The sequence below is a fragment of the Eschscholzia californica genome, unplaced genomic scaffold, assembly GCF_041429995.1.
Source record: "Eschscholzia californica isolate CP2 unplaced genomic scaffold, dmEscCali1.0.p SCAF_1, whole genome shotgun sequence".
NCBI lineage: Eukaryota > Viridiplantae > Streptophyta > Magnoliopsida > Ranunculales > Papaveraceae > Eschscholzia > Eschscholzia californica.
The window spans coordinates 50,135,266-50,152,635 of record NW_028238198.1 but is presented as its reverse complement, the minus strand read 5'-3'; the positions used below and the strand labels follow the sequence as shown (position 1 = coordinate 50,152,635).

General features: G+C 37.4%; 2 protein-coding genes and 1 long non-coding RNA gene across 4 annotated transcripts; 2 read left to right on the top strand and 1 right to left on the bottom strand.

Moving 5' to 3' along the window:
* Window positions 1-718: 718 nt before the first annotated feature.
* On the top strand, window positions 719-1,227 carry LOC147567399 (uncharacterized). Its single transcript, XM_086654035.1, has one exon. The coding sequence runs from the start codon at window positions 854-856 to the stop codon at window positions 1,064-1,066; it is 213 nt and encodes a 70-aa protein (XP_086510161.1). The 5' UTR covers window positions 719-853; the 3' UTR covers window positions 1,067-1,227.
* Window positions 1,228-4,840: 3,613 nt separating this feature from the next.
* On the top strand, window positions 4,841-5,370 carry LOC147567398 (uncharacterized). Its single transcript, XM_086654036.1, has one exon. It carries the CDS (start codon window positions 4,963-4,965, stop codon window positions 5,170-5,172), a length of 210 nt encoding a protein of 69 aa, XP_086510162.1. The 5' UTR covers window positions 4,841-4,962; the 3' UTR covers window positions 5,173-5,370.
* A 76-nt stretch (window positions 5,371-5,446) lies between these two features.
* LOC147567397 (uncharacterized) lies at window positions 5,447-6,928 on the bottom strand. Of its 2 annotated transcripts, XR_015230752.1 has the most exons (5): window positions 6,823-6,928; window positions 6,680-6,725; window positions 6,526-6,578; window positions 6,271-6,368; window positions 5,447-5,580 (listed from the first exon to the last, which is right to left on the bottom strand). It is a non-coding gene; the product is annotated as an uncharacterized LOC147567397 (long non-coding RNA). The 2 variants fall into 2 exon arrangements; XR_015230751.1 differs by lacking the exon at window positions 6,823-6,928 and having other exon boundaries at window positions 6,680-6,807.
* Window positions 6,929-17,370: the final 10,442 nt, after the last annotated feature.

Sequence of the window (17,370 nt, the reverse complement as noted above, 5' to 3'; positions counted from 1 at the left end):
GTCCGTGACCGTTTTGATAGTCGGGCAAACCGGGTATCGGTCGGGCGGACACCGGTCACTAGTGAACAAATAAAGAAACTTTTGTTCGAAATTTAAAATGTTTAGTCGCTAAATACAACTTTCTAAAACTCCCACTTTACAATTCTAAAAAGTAAATGAATTCAAAATCGCAAGATAAGCATTGACATTTCTCATGGATTATGATCGGTTTCTATGCTTCTTCTCATGGATTACGATCGATTTATTGTGGATTCCTCGGGTTATTGATGAGATACTGAGATTTTGGAAGAGATAGAGACTAGAGAAGTAGAACAACGAAGACAAGATTAAGAAAAGTGATTTCTACGGTTATTTATTTTTACTCTTGAAATCTAATGGTTGTAGCTAACTCTACAAATCTAAAGGCTTAAAATCAATCATATAGGCGGGCGGGTATAACAGGTAGGATAAACGGACGGGTGTGGATGGGTTCGGTCGGGCGGACGATATAAGCGGGCGGACTCGGTCGGACCACCGGGTAAAGACCTATGCACGTGTCCGTCTGCTTAAGATCTTTCGGTCGGGCGGGTACGGATCGATTCGGGCATCGGACGGTCACGGACCCTTCAGACTCAGACGGTCGTGGGCAGGTTTCGGGTTTCCGGGCCAAAATCCCACCGTTACCCCTGCCTTTTAAGCACCATAGTATTTAAACTTTTGTGCCACTTTTAAACTTCAGATGAGTCATTATCTTGTCTTCTACTTCTCCACCGTCACCCATTACAAAACCTTCTCAATCTCATATTTTCTAGAGAGAGAAAACAAAAGATAAATAGAGAAGAGAGAGAGAGAGAGACGAAGAAGAAGAAAGAGAATGACGGACTGGGGACCAGTGTTCGTGTCGGTGGTTCTCTTCATAATATTAACTCCGGGACTTCTGATCCAAATACCTGGTCGGAATCGAGTGGTAGAATTCGGGAATTTTCAAACAAGTGGTGTATCAATTATAGTTCACTCCGTTCTCTATTTTGCACTAATTTGTATACTCTTGTTAGCTATTCAGATCCACATGTATGTCGGTTCTTAATTTATAATCACAATCAACAATGTATCCCTCTTTTTAGGGTTTTTCTTACTCTGTATCGTTTTCTACTTGGTTACTTCTTATCTTGTGTTAAATTGAGTACATTACTTGTAATCAAACTAGGGTTTTTATTGTAATGAATCTCTACAAATTAATACCCTAAATTTAGGTTTTGTAAGCTGTAATTTTAACTCTTAAGAGCATCTCATGAACCCAAAAGCCGGTAAGGTACTTGGTAGGATTTCAAGATCCAATTGCTGACTCAGGAAGTAAGTTCTTGATCTCTTATTCTATTATTTGAGTAGATGAGGTTAGTAAACTCAAACTGGATCTAATTTCTTATTCTTTCTTACTTTTGTTCTACTTAACTCATATTTAATTATTCTTATTGTTTATCTAGTGATTTCTTTGGGGGAAAAAGAAGCATTTAATGGTCCTCTCTTGAAGGGCCTAGTTTGGTATCTGCTTAAAATAATATTCTAGTGAATAAGTGATTTCATTAATATGGAGAAAGTTAAGTAATGCTTAGATGGTTGTCGTTTATTTATCATTGTCCAAATCTGATTGATCTGAGTTAAACGGAGCCATCGGTCAAAATTTGTCATTTAGACGACCGAGGCAAAAAGAAACAGTCTGAAATATTACTCGAATCAATTCAAACCACAAGTCGGGTTTGATTAGAAAAAAGAAAAAAACACTATCTAGATCAACAAACTTATATGACTACCTAGTCTTTAGTAGATCAGAGTCTATTCTGCCTGAGCCCCACGCCTGACCAATTTACTAAGAATGTATGATCTTAAACATGATACATGGTGGAGACATGATCAGCTAGCCCACGGTTCCGACCCCATATATATATTTACGAATATATAAACAATAGTTGGAAAGCTATTATAACGGCTACTACACAACAAACTTACGAACTTTTGCATTGGATCAACCTCTCTCCCTTTCTCTCAAGAACTATTTTTCTTCGTCTATTTGGTAACCAAGCAAAATAGTAGGATTCGTGAATCTATCTTTATGAGTATTAAAAGGGTATAGTAGTTAATGAAAAGACCAATTTTGTTAAGTTACGCTAGTCCTGTTTCGTTTCGTCTTAGTTTAGTGTTTCTTCTACACTTCATTTGGATTTGATAATGCCTAAATTGTTGAGTTGTTTTTGGATTTAAAATTACTTCCACTTTTGGTTACTGATCTTGTTGTCAAAGGAGTTCTTTTCTTCCCATATTCATTTTGTATAAGGTGCTGTTTGTTTTTTTATCAATTCAGATCTCAAATCTGAAATCTGAATTCGTCGTCAATTCAGATTTGAGATGTTTGTTTTTTCATTTAACAAAATCCGAAATTTTGGCTGAATAAGTTAGAGGTCTGAATTGGCTGAATAAAAGCCCATTATTTTCAGACTTTAAAACAAGTCTGAAAAATAGGTCAAATGGCTGAAATTCGATAAATGACGTTTCTACCCCTGTTCATTAAAAGCTTTTGTCCCAACAATGCAGCAAAACCATCCCTACCACCATCGGCAAAACCATCCCTACCACCACCGGCAAAACCACCACCACCACCACCGAGAAAATCACCAACAAGACCACCACAAACCAAACACAAACCACCACCACAATACCAACACCACCACACATCACGACCACCACCGCATGCACTACGACCAACACCACACAACACAGATCCGGCGAGGGTTCAACTTTTAAACCTTCACACAGAGAGAGAGAGAGACGAAGTGAGGAGAAAGAGATCCGACGAGATCTCACCTTCGTTTAGAGAGAGACAATCGACCAAACCTTCCGTTCGGTGAGAGAAAGGGAGAGAAAGCCGCAAGACCTACTTATCCATCGGTTTAGGGAGTTTGAAGTGAGTTCCGGTCAGATAGAGAGGCTTTTTTTATCATACGAGAGAGGAGAAAAATAAAAGACCTAAGGTTTCTAGAGTTTTTATTAGGGCTAATGAAAGATAGGGTCTGTTTGGTGAAATACATAAATGAGGGGTATAAATGTCAAAATTATAATTCAGACTCAATAATTCAGATTTAGAAAACAAACATCTAATTAAAGTCAGTTCAGATTCAGCTAATTCAGTTCAGCTAATTCAGTTCAGCTAATTCAGTTCAGCTAATTCAGATTCAAACGCATTTTAAAAAACAAACAACACCTAAGAGATTATTGGTGACTGACTGGGCAGTTTGTTTACTTGTTGCTTTGCACTTGTGTTTACAAGATATGCTTACTTGAAGTTGAACTTTCATTCACTATCTACAGTTGATCATAACAGAAGACATTCAACATGGACTTCCCTTCCCCAATCCCAACTTCGGTTACGAATTTTTCTTGTTATACATGTTAAAATCAACAGAATTCTCGCCGAGCTTGTCCATGTTCTGTGGTAGTCTCGTTCGATGATTGCATGTCGAATCTCTTAGTTTGGGTCGACTCAGATTATATAGGTCTATATTTGAACATGTTCTTTTTTTATCTGGTTTAGTTTTCTGCTTGAATCGAACTTTCTTAGTGTAGGATTTGATGAGGTGGGCACGTAGATTTGAAAGATTAGAACATTACTTTGTGCCCCTATTCTTAGTTTCAACCTAGGTAGTGGTTGCTTTTTCTACAAGTTTGATCTATAATCTGTTTTGATATTGACTCGAATTTTCATTCAAAAAGTTCGCTTTTATCTGACTCATGAGGTCTAAGTCATCTGAATGGCTAATTTTGGTTGATTTGAGATCCATTTTGGGTCACATTCAAACAAGTCATAAAAGTCAATTAAGACAATGAGGACAGAACTAGACGTTGCTTGCACGTAGTTGTGTTATGACTACACAGAATAGCACTCGAGAGAACGAGAATCGGTCTCGATGTAGTTGTGTTTTGACTACATAGATTAGCACTCAGAGATAACGAGAAGCGGTCTCGCAAGTCGGAAGCTTTTTCTCCCTTCGGGTTGCACTAGTCTTCCTTCTGTCTCTGGAGTCCCTCTCTTGAGGTGGAAAATGATAAATGACCCTCGTACAATCCCTGATACACTCCATTGTTTCGTTGGCTAATATGACAAGGGACGTCAACGGTTGGCAGCCCAAGTGGTTCCAAGGTGTTGACATAAACTCCAGAAATCCCTGGAGGTCTCAGGTTCAAATCACCAGAGAAGGTGGAATCTTTGGTTATTTGATTTGGGATTATTAGGGTGTAAATAATGTAGTTGGGCTTTAGGCAATTATCTTGTTGGGCTATAGGCCAGGTCATGTTTCAGTTTGAGTGGGCAGTTATTGAGCGTAACACATCTTTGATGTATCAATGCTAAATGTAACGACATACGTTGATCGTAGTCGACTTCCAAAAAAAAAAAAATATGACAAGGGACATTTTAGTCTCTTTCTTACTGTGAAAAGACTAAATCACCCCTTTCCTAGTAGGGAGGTGCACGAGGAAGTTTACCAGGGAATTTCTGTATCAGCTTCAAGTTTTTTTTTTTTTTTTTTGTTGAAAGTATCAGCTTCAACTACAAAAAAAAGTATCAGCTTCAAGTTGAGAGACTAAAAAAATGTAAATCACAAATCACCCATTCACCTTTAATAAGCTTTTATATTTGTATTTTGCTAATAAATGTGTGGATTGATACATGATGAACAATAAAGGAAAAGTCCAAAGAATTGAGAATAAGTGGAAGGAGTGACACGTACGTTTGAGGATTACCTAACCTCTATCCTTCTCATGACTCGTCACCACTCCAACTACTCTTTCTTCACCCTTCCAGCAATATTCATTATTTTAATTTTATTTGTTTCTTCCTCCCTCATCCGATTAATCACTACCCACTCTTTTTTAATCTCTTCTTCAACCATACTTTTACACTAACAAGAGAGAAATAGAGAGAGAGAGAAAATGGCGGATTGGGGGCCAGTGGTGATAGCAGTGGTGTTGTTTGTGTTATTATCGCCAGGGTTGTTGTTTCAGTTTCCTGCTAAAGGGGCACTGGTGGATTTTGGGAACATGAAAACAAGTGGAGCAGCCATTCTCGTTCACAGTATTATCTTCTTTGGCCTCATCGTTCTATTTCTAATCGTCATCGGTGTTCATATCACTACTAATTAATTGATTAATTATGGTTATGATTGTCTACCCTTCTCTGTAACATCTGTAAAATCTTCTGCATAAAAGAAGAAACGGTAGAAGGGAATAAGGCCTTTTAACTTTTTGGTTTTGTTAAAGTTGTTACTTGAAAGAAGGGGTTCTTCTCTTCTTTAATGAGGTAGGGAAATATAAAAATGTGAAAACTTTTCTCTTTTCTAACTCATGACCGGACACGTCATCCCGCCGGAATCTGCCGTGAATCGTGTCGAGTGTGGCAACTAAAAATAGCAATCTGCACACCACATGTACCTGCAACACCGATCATAAGAGAAATTCCATTATTGTTAAGTTTTACTGAAGGAAATGTCAGGGCTTCCATGCCATACGATGATCACAAGAGCGGGATAGAGGTAGCTGAGAGAGATGTATCTGCAAAATATCCAATGCGTGATTGGAACCACAAATAGGGAGAAAAATCAAACAAATTTAGACCACTGCATTTCGCTGAAGCCAAATATGTCCAAGTAAATATGAAAAAAAAAGGCCAAAAGAATGACAGGGTCCTAATCAATAGTGTACAGAGATATTACATTTGTCATTTACAAGTGGAATACTAAAACCTTTCTACTGTGTCATTTGCAAGTGGAATACTAAAACCTTTCTATTGTGTCATTTACAGAGTAAAGAGATATTACATTTGTCAAAAGAAAATGATATACGAGACTCCTTGGTACACTCCCTTGTTTAGGTGGCTAATAAGGCAAAGGAAATTTTCGTCTTTTCACACTGCGAAAAACAAAAATACCCCGTGTCTTATATGGGCGAGTGCACCAGGGAGTGAACTAAGGAGCCCCCTATCACCTCCATTTGCCAAATTAGATACTATTAGAGTTCATTATTGTTAGAGTTCATTACTGATGTCTTTCATGACATCCAAATTAGATACTATTAGAGTTCAATAGCGGTAAGCACAAATAATACATTGTTTTTGTTTAAAAAAATCATTCAAATGTTATCCACAATTACGCAGTGATGAACACTAACAATATTCATACTCTACTTATAAGTTTAATGACTAATGAGTATGAATTTTAAGTTAAATTGGGTAGTATCAGTTACCAAATATTGAGGGGGAGGTACTCAATGGAAGATTAAGAAGGTGAAGACTTCAATATTTTAGTGACCAAATTTCAGCCAGACCAATTCTTGGTTCCTCCCTGAATGCAATAGAAAGTATTAAGATCATATACCCTTACACATTGATTCATAATTTTTAAAATTTTAACATATGATTCGGAATATGCAACAGAAAGAAAAGACATGATTGGGAGCTATCTAGACAACAGTACAGATTGGGCTGGAAACAACACCAACCTGTTTAGGCACCTCCTAGCATGACACGGGCACGCCTGTCCCGCATTATAGGTCTAGCAACATTATAAGAATACCCGTAAGACTATGTTGCTAGCAAATAACCAAACATATAAACTTTTTCACAACAAATGATCAAATCGATTCAATGAAGTACTTGATAGACTGCATGATTGATGCCTTAAGCGGACACTATTTTATATCTGTCAAATGAAGCAAATAAATCAAATTGAATTAAAGAAAGCTAAACAAAGAAACAACTCGTGTTTACCACAGTAAAAAAAAGACTATCGTGTTTACCACAGTATCGACTCTTTGATTCGTGTTATAAAGAAAAGTAATTTGCAGGGAGTGAAGAGAGTAGTTAAAATTTGAGGCTCGATATCTACAGAGAAGTTGATTCTTGATAACACTTCATTTCTATTTATAAGAAGCCACAACACATTTACAATAACATCTGCAAGAACACTTTTAGATGCATTAAAGCCTGCTGTTTGATTATACTTTGGTATAATTTGGATCTAGGGTTTCCATCAACCATGTCAAAAGAATCCCATACTCTTTACAAGGATATACTCATACTTCCTTTCACCTCTGTTACAGAGTTGCCTGATTTTCCTTCAATTTGAGCTTCAACTTCATAGAAAATTCCACACTGCATCAATTGAGAGAAGCAACTTTAAGTCAGAACCTTAGTTTCTCACATTCAACTCAAAGCCATATGATATAACCACCACTAGAACTCAATAATCGGATCTAAGTTTAAATCATCGACATGAGTAATGACGAGTGGAACCACTTGTAGGCGAGGCCAGAGTGCCAGACTATAACTCGGGCAAGCATCTTGATGGTTCTCTTTAGAAGGTATATAAGGTACATTATTTTGGGTGTTATATTGATTAATCCGGATTAATCTATTCCATAAGAGTAGCTTATACAAAATATGCTACCATCATTCCACCCTGTGGGCGAAGTTAGACAGTGCAGGTGTCTGGATATAATCATCTAAGATGCTTGAATACATTCAGAAACATTTATATGCTACATCCTTTTTTGCACAATATGATCTAAAGCTCAAAGTAAGTGCTCTTCGTTAGAAATATAGTTTCAAACAGTGTCCCGTATCCGACTATGGTTCAAGCAGTTCTACCAACTAAATACAAGTTTTGGGGTCACTATGGATAGATTAATAGTTCTGAAATGATGACTAAGTTAGATATTCCTTATGGATGAAGATATTTGTTCATGGATGAACAAATATCTATTTGTATTTGGGTGTTATAGATAAAATAAAATTTGTTCATGGATGAAGATATTCTACTAACAACTTCATGTCTGTAAGTATAGATGAAGAACTTGACTTTAAATGATCATAAAAGAAGAAACAAACACACAGATATTTAACTCAAAAATGAAATCTTTTACAAATCATCAAGTCAAGGTAGTAATAACAAAGTAAGAATTTCTCTAGATCCATAACTAACTAGTAACCACTCCTAGACAAAATTAAATCACCTTTCCACTAAAAAATAAATAACAAAATTTAAACCCAAAATCAAGTATTTTTATTTGAATGATCAAGAACTTACCTAATCCAATAACTAACATACCCTCAAACAAGAACTACAAAGCCCAAAACAACAAATTTCTACCAAATTATTAGTATAACTTTTGATCATCACAAGAATGGAAAAGTAAAACCCTAGAAAAGATTAGTGGGTGAGAGAAATCTTACAAGTCATTTGTTTGCGTGATTGAGGGAAAAGAATAGTTCGACCCAATTCGGATATAGTAGAAACAAGGCCAACCATGTAAACAAACATGATCAATCCAATAACCCAAGGCATCAAAATGAACCCAATTACAAAAGTAACAGATCCACAGAGCATCAAAACCAGGGAAACCCCAAGAAGTAGTGAAGCGAATTCAGCCACAGAGATCTTCTTCGATGTAATCATAGGGAGTGGATTAGTTTGGGGAGAAGACGATGGAGGAGATCGAAGAATGCCGGAAATAAGATTACATAAATCATTGAGAACCCTAGATTGTTGATTTGTCATTTTGTTCTTCTTCTTTGAAAATTGAGATTAGAAACGAGTTATGATGAAATACTTCTCCTATTCATACAGGGATGTGACTTGTGAGAAAAGAAGGTGTGTGTATCTATAAATATAATGAAATCAAGAACTTTTCTTAAGGTAGCAAGCAGATAAAGCATGGGAAGTCTTTCTCTTATGAAATTGAGAAGTGTGAATTTGAAGTTTCAACTGATGGTGATTTTTTATTTTATTTTTTTTGGTTGAAAAGAGGATAATATTTAATTTTTATTTTGATAAAACCACGATTTTCATTCATAGGTTAGGAATTACATCTATAAAACAATCTATATCTATATAACAAATGACATAGGTTTTAGTGCCATGTCATAAGTTGCAATCATAAATCTCATCCATAAATATCCATAGTTCAATTTTCACCATTAGATTTTTTCCACTAATTTAACTACCTCTCAACATATAACTCCCCACTTATTCTTAAATTAACTACCTACAATTTTCATCTTAAATTTGTGTTTGTCATGTTAATATTGAGGCAAAAATAATTTTATTTGATTTTCAAGAGACGAATTTAGTAGGAATTTGATCGACACTTTGTTGTATGATTGTAGTTTGTCTTCATCTACTAATATGATCGACAAATTATCCCGTGGCGGAGACACGGGCTATACTCTAATCTATATAACAATTCACCTAGGTTTTTTTGCCATGTCATAAGTGGCATTTATAAATCTTGGTCACTCAATCTTTCGAGGTTTTGATCCAATGATTTAATTTAATTGAAAATTTTCGGATTTTAAAACCTCCCAGATAAGTAGTTAGAAACTACCCATTATTTCCTCCCAATATCTTTTTCTCCCTTAATTCTCTCACCACAAAAACAGACTCTCTATCCATTTAAACGATTGATTTTTCAATTTACTCTCTCTTCTCTCATTTAACCGTCAAATCTCTCTTATTTTGTAACCGACTCTCTGATTAATTTATATGTGTTTTGAGCGAAAATCAATATCTATTTATCTTTCTATTTTTTATGTTATTAAAGTCTATTCTTTTGTTTAGGTTTAGTTTTGGGAATCAATTGCTTAAATCTTATGTATTTATGTTGAAATTTGCTTTTGTGCAGGCAACATGTTTAGAAAAGCTTTATGAATTATGGGAAACTGCATTGATATTGTTCATTTTGATGGGTACTGCTTTATTTTATTTTATTTTCCATGAGTCGTGTACCATCTTCACATTAAGATTTTCGTTCCTTAACGTTTCGGATCTTATCGAATTAGATTTTGGTTGGTTATGTTCTTTATTTTATTTTACTTAATTTGTATTGAAACATGTTGGAGAAAAAGGAAAATGATGGATATCCACTTAATTTGTATTGATCCCCTTATAGTATTCATCTCCCTCCACTTTTAATTAAATAAATTTGAATTCTTTTCATACAATTATGTTGTTGGACTATTAATATTTCTTTTATTTTGTGTTATATAGGTTCGACGAACAACCGAAGCTTTAACTTACAACTTTAACTTACAAGTCTTTCTTAATGCAATTTGTGGAACACTTAATATTTGTTTGACGTTATCTTTAACTTAGTTAACTTTATATATTTACATAACTTAATTCTCCTTACTATGTTAATGGAGGATTGTAATAATTTGCTTTACCTTTGCTTTGTTGGTGTTGGATTGGTTCTCTGTACTATGTTAATGGAGGATTGTAATAATTTGTTTTACCTTCCATTTATTGGTGTTGGATAAATATCATAATTATTTTTCTTTTATTTTCTTTAATGAAAATTATATTCAATTTTTAACTTTTCTTTCGGAAATTTTGAACACTATAATTATTCAAATGATAACCTTGATCTTTTATGTTGAGCACAATGTTCAAAATATTTTAAGATTTACAACCTTTTCTCAAATTTATACTACTTTCTTCTAGAGAGGCTGTAATATTGGATCTTAAATCTATACTTTCTTTTCTAATGCAAGGTGATTTTGACTTCGTCATTTTACTTAACTAGGTATCTCCCGCGCCCTGCGGGCGCGGTCAATCCCGTCGGGATTACGCCAGTCAGGTTAAAAACCTCCTTAGCACAAGTACAACGAGTTTAAACATTCACTCGGAGTGCATGTAACACGATGTCTACGTAAATCGTCGTCTGACGTCACCCAGACCGAGGCTGAACCTAGACGTGCTAGCACTATATGAAGAAACACATGCTAGCACGTCTAGGTTCGGCCTCGGTCTAGGTGACGTCAGACGACGATTTACATAGACATCGTGTTACATGCACTCCGAGTGAATGTTTAAACTCGTTGTACTTGTGCTAAGGAGGTTTTTAACCTGACTGGCGTAAGCCCGACGCGATTGACCGCGCCCGCAGGGCGCGGGAGATACCTAGTCTATATAACAAATGACATAGATTTTAGTGTCATGTCATAACTTGCAATCATAAATCTCATCCATCAATATCCATAGTTCAATTTTTACCATTGGATTTTTTCCCACTAATTTAACTCCCCACTTATTCTTAAAATAACTACATACAATTTTCATCTTAAATTTGTGTTGGTCATGTTAATATTGAGGCAAAAATAATTTTATTTTGATTTTCAAGAGACGAATTTAGAAGGAATTTGATCAACACTTCTTTTTGTTGTATGATTGTAGTTTGTCTTCATCTACTAACATGATTGACAAATTATCCCGTGGCGGAGACACGGGCTATACCCTAGTAACAAAACAAGACTTGTCTTGGTGACAAAGACAAAATGAATGCTAGGTGACTAGGATAAAAGAAATGTTTCCGTTATCCTAGATTTCATCTACTTGAATGAAATCAGATGGACCACAACCTCAAATTAATGACCCCCTTTACCTAAAACCCTTCATATCCAAAACCAGCGTTTCTTTATCTCTCAGTCACCTCATGGCGCAAAACCCTTCGTCTCCGATGGAGACTCCTTTGTCTATTTATCAAAGAAGCTCTTCGTTTTCTCGCCATGCTTCTCTATTCGTCCACTCAACGATCAAACCTGAAGTCTATTCTCATTCTCTGCAAAACATATATTCTTAACTATTTCTTATTCTGATCAAGTAACCTAATTTTACGGTTAATCAGATTTTTATTTGTTATTTTAACTATAAGATGATATTATTCTTCTAACTTTCATTGTAGATCATTTCTATATAGATTTTGTTTTCAAAGAATCAACTATTTCCTAGCTTCATAACTTCATATCAAATACTTATTCCCATATTTCATTTACAATTCCGTTTTATGATTCAGGGTTCGTTCTCAAATTGTTAACCATCTGGGTATTTAAATCATGGTTTTTTTTTTTTTGTTGAAAGAAAGAAAGAAAAGGAACAAACTAAGAGACAAGATCATTATTAAGCTCGAGAATGGAGTGCCACTTGCGTTGAAGAAGATTTTTCTTTCCCCATTTTGCTAGTTTATCCGCCATCTGATTGTGCTTTCTCGGGTGTAAGTAAATTTTATTTCTTCGAAGCAGGGTCGAAGGTAGTTGATACTGTCCATGAGTTTCTCTGATTGCCAGTCTATCGTCGAGCATTCTTGGTGAAGAAATCGAATAAGATTTTGGTTGTCGCTTTCAATGTGCAAGTGAGAAATCTTGAGTTCCTCAGCCCATCGGACTGCCTGTAGAATAGCTTGAGATTCACATTCTTCCGCTGTTTGGCCTCTGATAGTATCTGCTCTTGCAATAATAAATTCTGCTTGATCATCATGGAAGATACAACCAATTCCCGTCGGGTCTAATAGAGTCGAAAAGGAAGCATCCACATTACACTTAATAAACGGCTTTGTTGGAGGAGCCCTACCTTCGTCAAGTATAACATCCGTTTGTTTGCGCGTAAGACTGGTTACTGCTCCTTGTATGTTCATGATTACCTAGGTGCATAGGAGATTGTTCTACCATAGAGAAACATTTATCACATCTAGCTTTCCAAATAAACCATGGAATTTTGGCATAACATGCTGCCTGATCTGGTTCGAAATTAATCCATTGAAGAATCCAATCCTGAATGTTAGTTATATTGTCCGTAACAATACCAAAGTGAAACCATACTGGTCTAGTAAAACAGCAGTTAAGCAAGACATGGGTAATAGTTTCTTCATTGTCACAATAAACACAGTTTGTGAGTTTACCTATGTATTTTCCGATTTTGCTTCGCACAGGAAGGCAATTGTTACAACATTTCCAAAGAAATAGTTTTATCCTCGGGATCGTAGGGAGATTCCATATAAAGTTCCATTCTTTTATATTATAATCATAGTTTTTGGTTCTCAAATGATAATACATAGATTTTATGGTAAATTTACCTGATTTTGTTAAAACCCATTTCATAGAATCGTCTTTATCAGCCTGCAGATTGATACTGCTGATTGCCCTGCATAACTCACTATTAAAATAGACATTAAGAAGATTCATGTTCCAAGCATTGTTAGTAATAAGTTGTGCCACATTCTCAAATGGGCAGTTGTTTTCATTGACAATAGGCGGGTTGTGGTTAGGAATCCAGTAGTCGTGCCAAATGTTAATGTTCGTACCTTTGTTCACGTCCCAGAAAATCAGGCTGTTTACCTGTTTATAACGTTTTGATATAAATTTCCAAAGCCAAGAGTGGTGAGATTTAGCCGAGGAAGGTTTATCCGCTTTGGGATAATATTTAGCCTTTAAGATCTTGGCCCAAGGGGCATCCGAATTTTGAAGCACACGCCAAATCATTTTGCTAAGGAAAGCTTCGTTGTCGATCGAGGGTAGTCTAAGACCAAGACCACCAAGTTTGCGAGGACGGCAGATGGCAGACCAGTTTATAGTGTGGATGGTTTTAGTTTTTCCCCACCAAAAGGACCTCTGAATGGTCTCAATGCGATTGCTTATGCCTTTAGAAATGGCAAACCATTGCATTTGATATCGGGGAACAGTCGCTGCTATTGTTGAAATAACAACAGAGCAGCCAGCTTGAGAAAGGAGGTTAGTATGCCACTTAGAAAGCTTATTTTGAATGTTTTTAAGAATACTAGAGAAAGCTTGATTCTTGTTTGCTGCAATGAAAAGATGAGTGCCAAGGTATTTGTCAAGGGAAGAAGATTGGTGCACTTTCAGGTTGCGAATGATCATACGTTTAAACTTTGGGTGGGTATTCTTGGAAAAGAATATGGAGGATTTGTTGTAGTTGATAATTTGTCCGGAGGCTGCACTAAAAGATTCAAGAATCTGTTTGAGATTGTCAATATTATCAAGACAGTTTTGACCAAAAATGATACAGTCCTCCGAAAAAAGAAGATTGTTGATAGAAATATTCGAGTTAGGGATATGAAAACCAATAAAGTTGTGGGGACTATGCTTAGAGTCCAGAAGTCTACTGAGACCTTCCATCATAAGAGCGAATAGGAAGGGGGAAAGAGGGTCTCCTTGTCGGAGTCCCCTAGAAACATTGAAGGAGGGGCCAGGGCGACCATTGATAAGGACCGACATCGAGGAGGAAGAGATACAGGTGTGGATCATCTTGATCCAATGATCCGAAAAGCCTAACTGGGCCATAATGTTCTCTAAGAAGGACCATTCCACCCGGTCGAATGCTTTGGACATGTCAAGTTTTAAACCAAAATAACTTTTTGGTCCCTTTTTAGTCTTGAAGTAGTGAGACATTTCCTGACTGATGATAATGTTTTCCGTGATTTGCCGCCCTGGGACATAGGCAGCTTGGTAAGGGGAAATGATGTTCGCTAACGTTCTTTTGAGTCGATTTTGCCAGGATTTTAGTGATGGTTTTATAGGTGGTGTTTAGGAGACTGATAGGCCTGTAGTCAGAAGTGGATTGGGGGGATTTAGTTTTAGGAACGAGGCATATGTGGATATGGTTGGAAGGAGGAAGAATGGAACGATGAAAGAAGTTGGTGACCATGTTGGTTATGTCTTTTTTCACCGTCTCCCAGTTGGATTTGTAGAAGAAAGGAGGGTAACCATCCGGACCAGGAGCCGCATCAGATTTGAGGGAAAGATAGCGTAGCGGATCTCCTCATCGTTAGGAGACTCAATAAGACGGTTATTTTGGAATTCGGAGATCTGAGGGGGAAAAGATTGAGGAGGGTATCAGGCACTACTGATCCCCTAGAGGAAGAGATATTGATCAGATGGGAGGAAAAAATGTTTGCAATCTCTGCCTCGTCCGAGGTCCAAGAGTTATCATCCTTCTTAATGGAAGAGATAAGGTATTTCCGGTTACGCTGGATAGCTTTGGCGTGGCATACTTGGTGTTTTTATCTCCCGGCTGAACGTTATCGATTCTGGATTTTTCCTTCCAAAGGCTCTCTTGTTGATTATAGGCTTCTTCGAGTTGTTGATTGAGGGCGCAAAAGGAATCGTGATTCTGGACACTTTGAAGAGCGGTAGTAAGGTGTTTAATTTTGGTATCAAGATGACCAAAAACTTTTTTGTTCCAAAGAAAAAGATTAATGGCCAGAGAGTCCAGCTTGTTATGAATTAGGTTCTGAGAGGAGGGCCAATTATTGCTAATGAAGTCACGGCAGTCCGGGTGAGTCATCCAAGTGCGAATAAACTTGAAAGGTTTTCGGTCAATCGGAATGCGGATCTTAGTGGTAAGAAGAATAGGAATATGATCCGATCCCACTCCAGGCAGATGATGGAGTGTCGAAGCAGGATAGTCGTTAAGCCACTAATGATTGGATAAGGCTCTGTCAAGCCTCTCTTGAATAAAGTTACCAGAGAATTGTCTATTGGACCAAGTGAAGGGGCTACCACTGTAGCCTAGATCCTGAAGGCCAAGGGAATTAATATGAATGTTTATCTTCCTAGTATGGGCAGGAAAAGCTTCTTTACCGCCTAATTTATCTTGGGGGTGCAAAATAGTATTGAGATCCCCAATTAATACCCAGGGAGTAGTCGGGTCCGGGGTCAGGGTAGTAAGGTTATCCCAAGGGTCCATACGGTGGGCATTATATGGGCACCCATAGAAGCAAGAAATGATGAAATGCGATATGTTACTAACGTGGGTGCCCTTAAAGTGAATAATGTGGTTGTCTGCATACATAATTTGAAGGTCCAGAGAAGGAGCCCAGAAGATAGCCAGTCCACCAGCTCTATTGGTTGGCTCCGCAGTGAAGTGAGAGTAAGATTTTTGAAGATTAAGAAGCTTTTCCATTTTGGTGTTTAAGCATTTGATCTCCGATAAAAAGATGATGTCCGGATTGTGTTCCTTAATCAAAGACCAAAGATGCTTCCTGTTGAGAAAGTTACCACACCCTCTCATGTTCCAAGAAAGGATAGAAATATCGTTCTTCGGGGGGGTGTCCATAAGGAAATAAGATGGTCTAAAGGCCAAACAGAACAAGGAAAAAAGGACTACTACTAAGAGCGATGACCGGGCCTCGCAGATAAAGGCACCCTCAGGCAGGGCAACAAGAAGCACCACACCCACGCTAAGACCGCAAGGTCCACAAGCTAAAACCCACTAAAGTCGAATCAGAAAAACAGTAAATCTAAGTACCACAGAATAAAACCAAATAATTAAGCATAAAATCACATAAAATACCACATAACTGAAACATAAACATCCACAAAGGGAAAACAGGAACTGCCAATAACAAACCAAAACAAGCTCAAGAGGGTACAGTAGGCAAGAGAAAACAAAAGTCAGAGGTTAAGCACAAACACCTCGCAGCATCAACTCCTAGCTAAAACCTAACTAGGAGGAAGAAGACTCTTGCACATGTACCCACCTGACAGAGACCAAAACTACTAAGAGACTAAAACAGAAAAGGACTAGAGAAGAACCAAAACGCTAAAGACTAAACCACACTAAAAACCGAAAGCCCTGGAGTGACTATTCTAGTGGAGTTACGGCACCTCCCTGTTCCTGGTTGACCAATGCATTGAGTCTGTTGTTAGTGATTACGGCTTCATCAAAGAGTCTACTGGCTTCTGGGTTATCAATTAGAATCTGATGAAAAGGAGAGGGGTCAAGATTGCTATCATCAGAGCTAATAGAGTGGTGTGATGGGCTGTCTCTTGTTCTTTCTCCAGAAGAAGGAAATAAAGATGAGGAGGAGTAGGGTGGGACACAGGAGAAGGTGGTGGAGCGATCAATAGAGGTGCCTCAAGGCCAGTTTGAGGGAAGAAAGGATCATTGGTTTCCATGGGATCGATGTTGGAGTCCTTGTCGTCGTCAGAAGAAAGCTCCTCACCAAAATTGGGACAGTGACCTAGAGGATGTTCCACAATACGGCAAGTCTGGCATATAGCCCCAGGGAACTTCTGATAGCTAAATTTTATGTCCAGTTCTAAATCCACAAAGTTGAGATTGACAACAGCTAGCAGAGGTGATCTTACATCGTACAGGAAGTGAACTCGAATAACCTTGTTGTTAATGAATCCCAGGTTTCGTGGTTTAATCTGAATAATCTTCCCCATCCTTTCGAAGATGATGTCTAGGTCTGTTTTGTTTTGAATAGCCATGGGGAGCTTATAGAGAGTACACCACATGGGCTCAAAGAAGAGATCATTAACGTCTTCAGTGAGAGGGAAGTCCACTTGTTTGAGAACTAACATCATGCCTTGCATGATCCAAGGTCTACCAAAGTTGAGGGCATTCAAAATGAAAAGACTCTTGAGTTTGATAAGGAAGGTGTTGATCCGGCCGTCCACAGTGTAGTAGTGGCAATCTCTGAAAAAGATAGACCGAGGAAAGAGGAGGCGTTTGATTTGAGAGAGAGTGGCTTCCTCAAGACAACACCAAC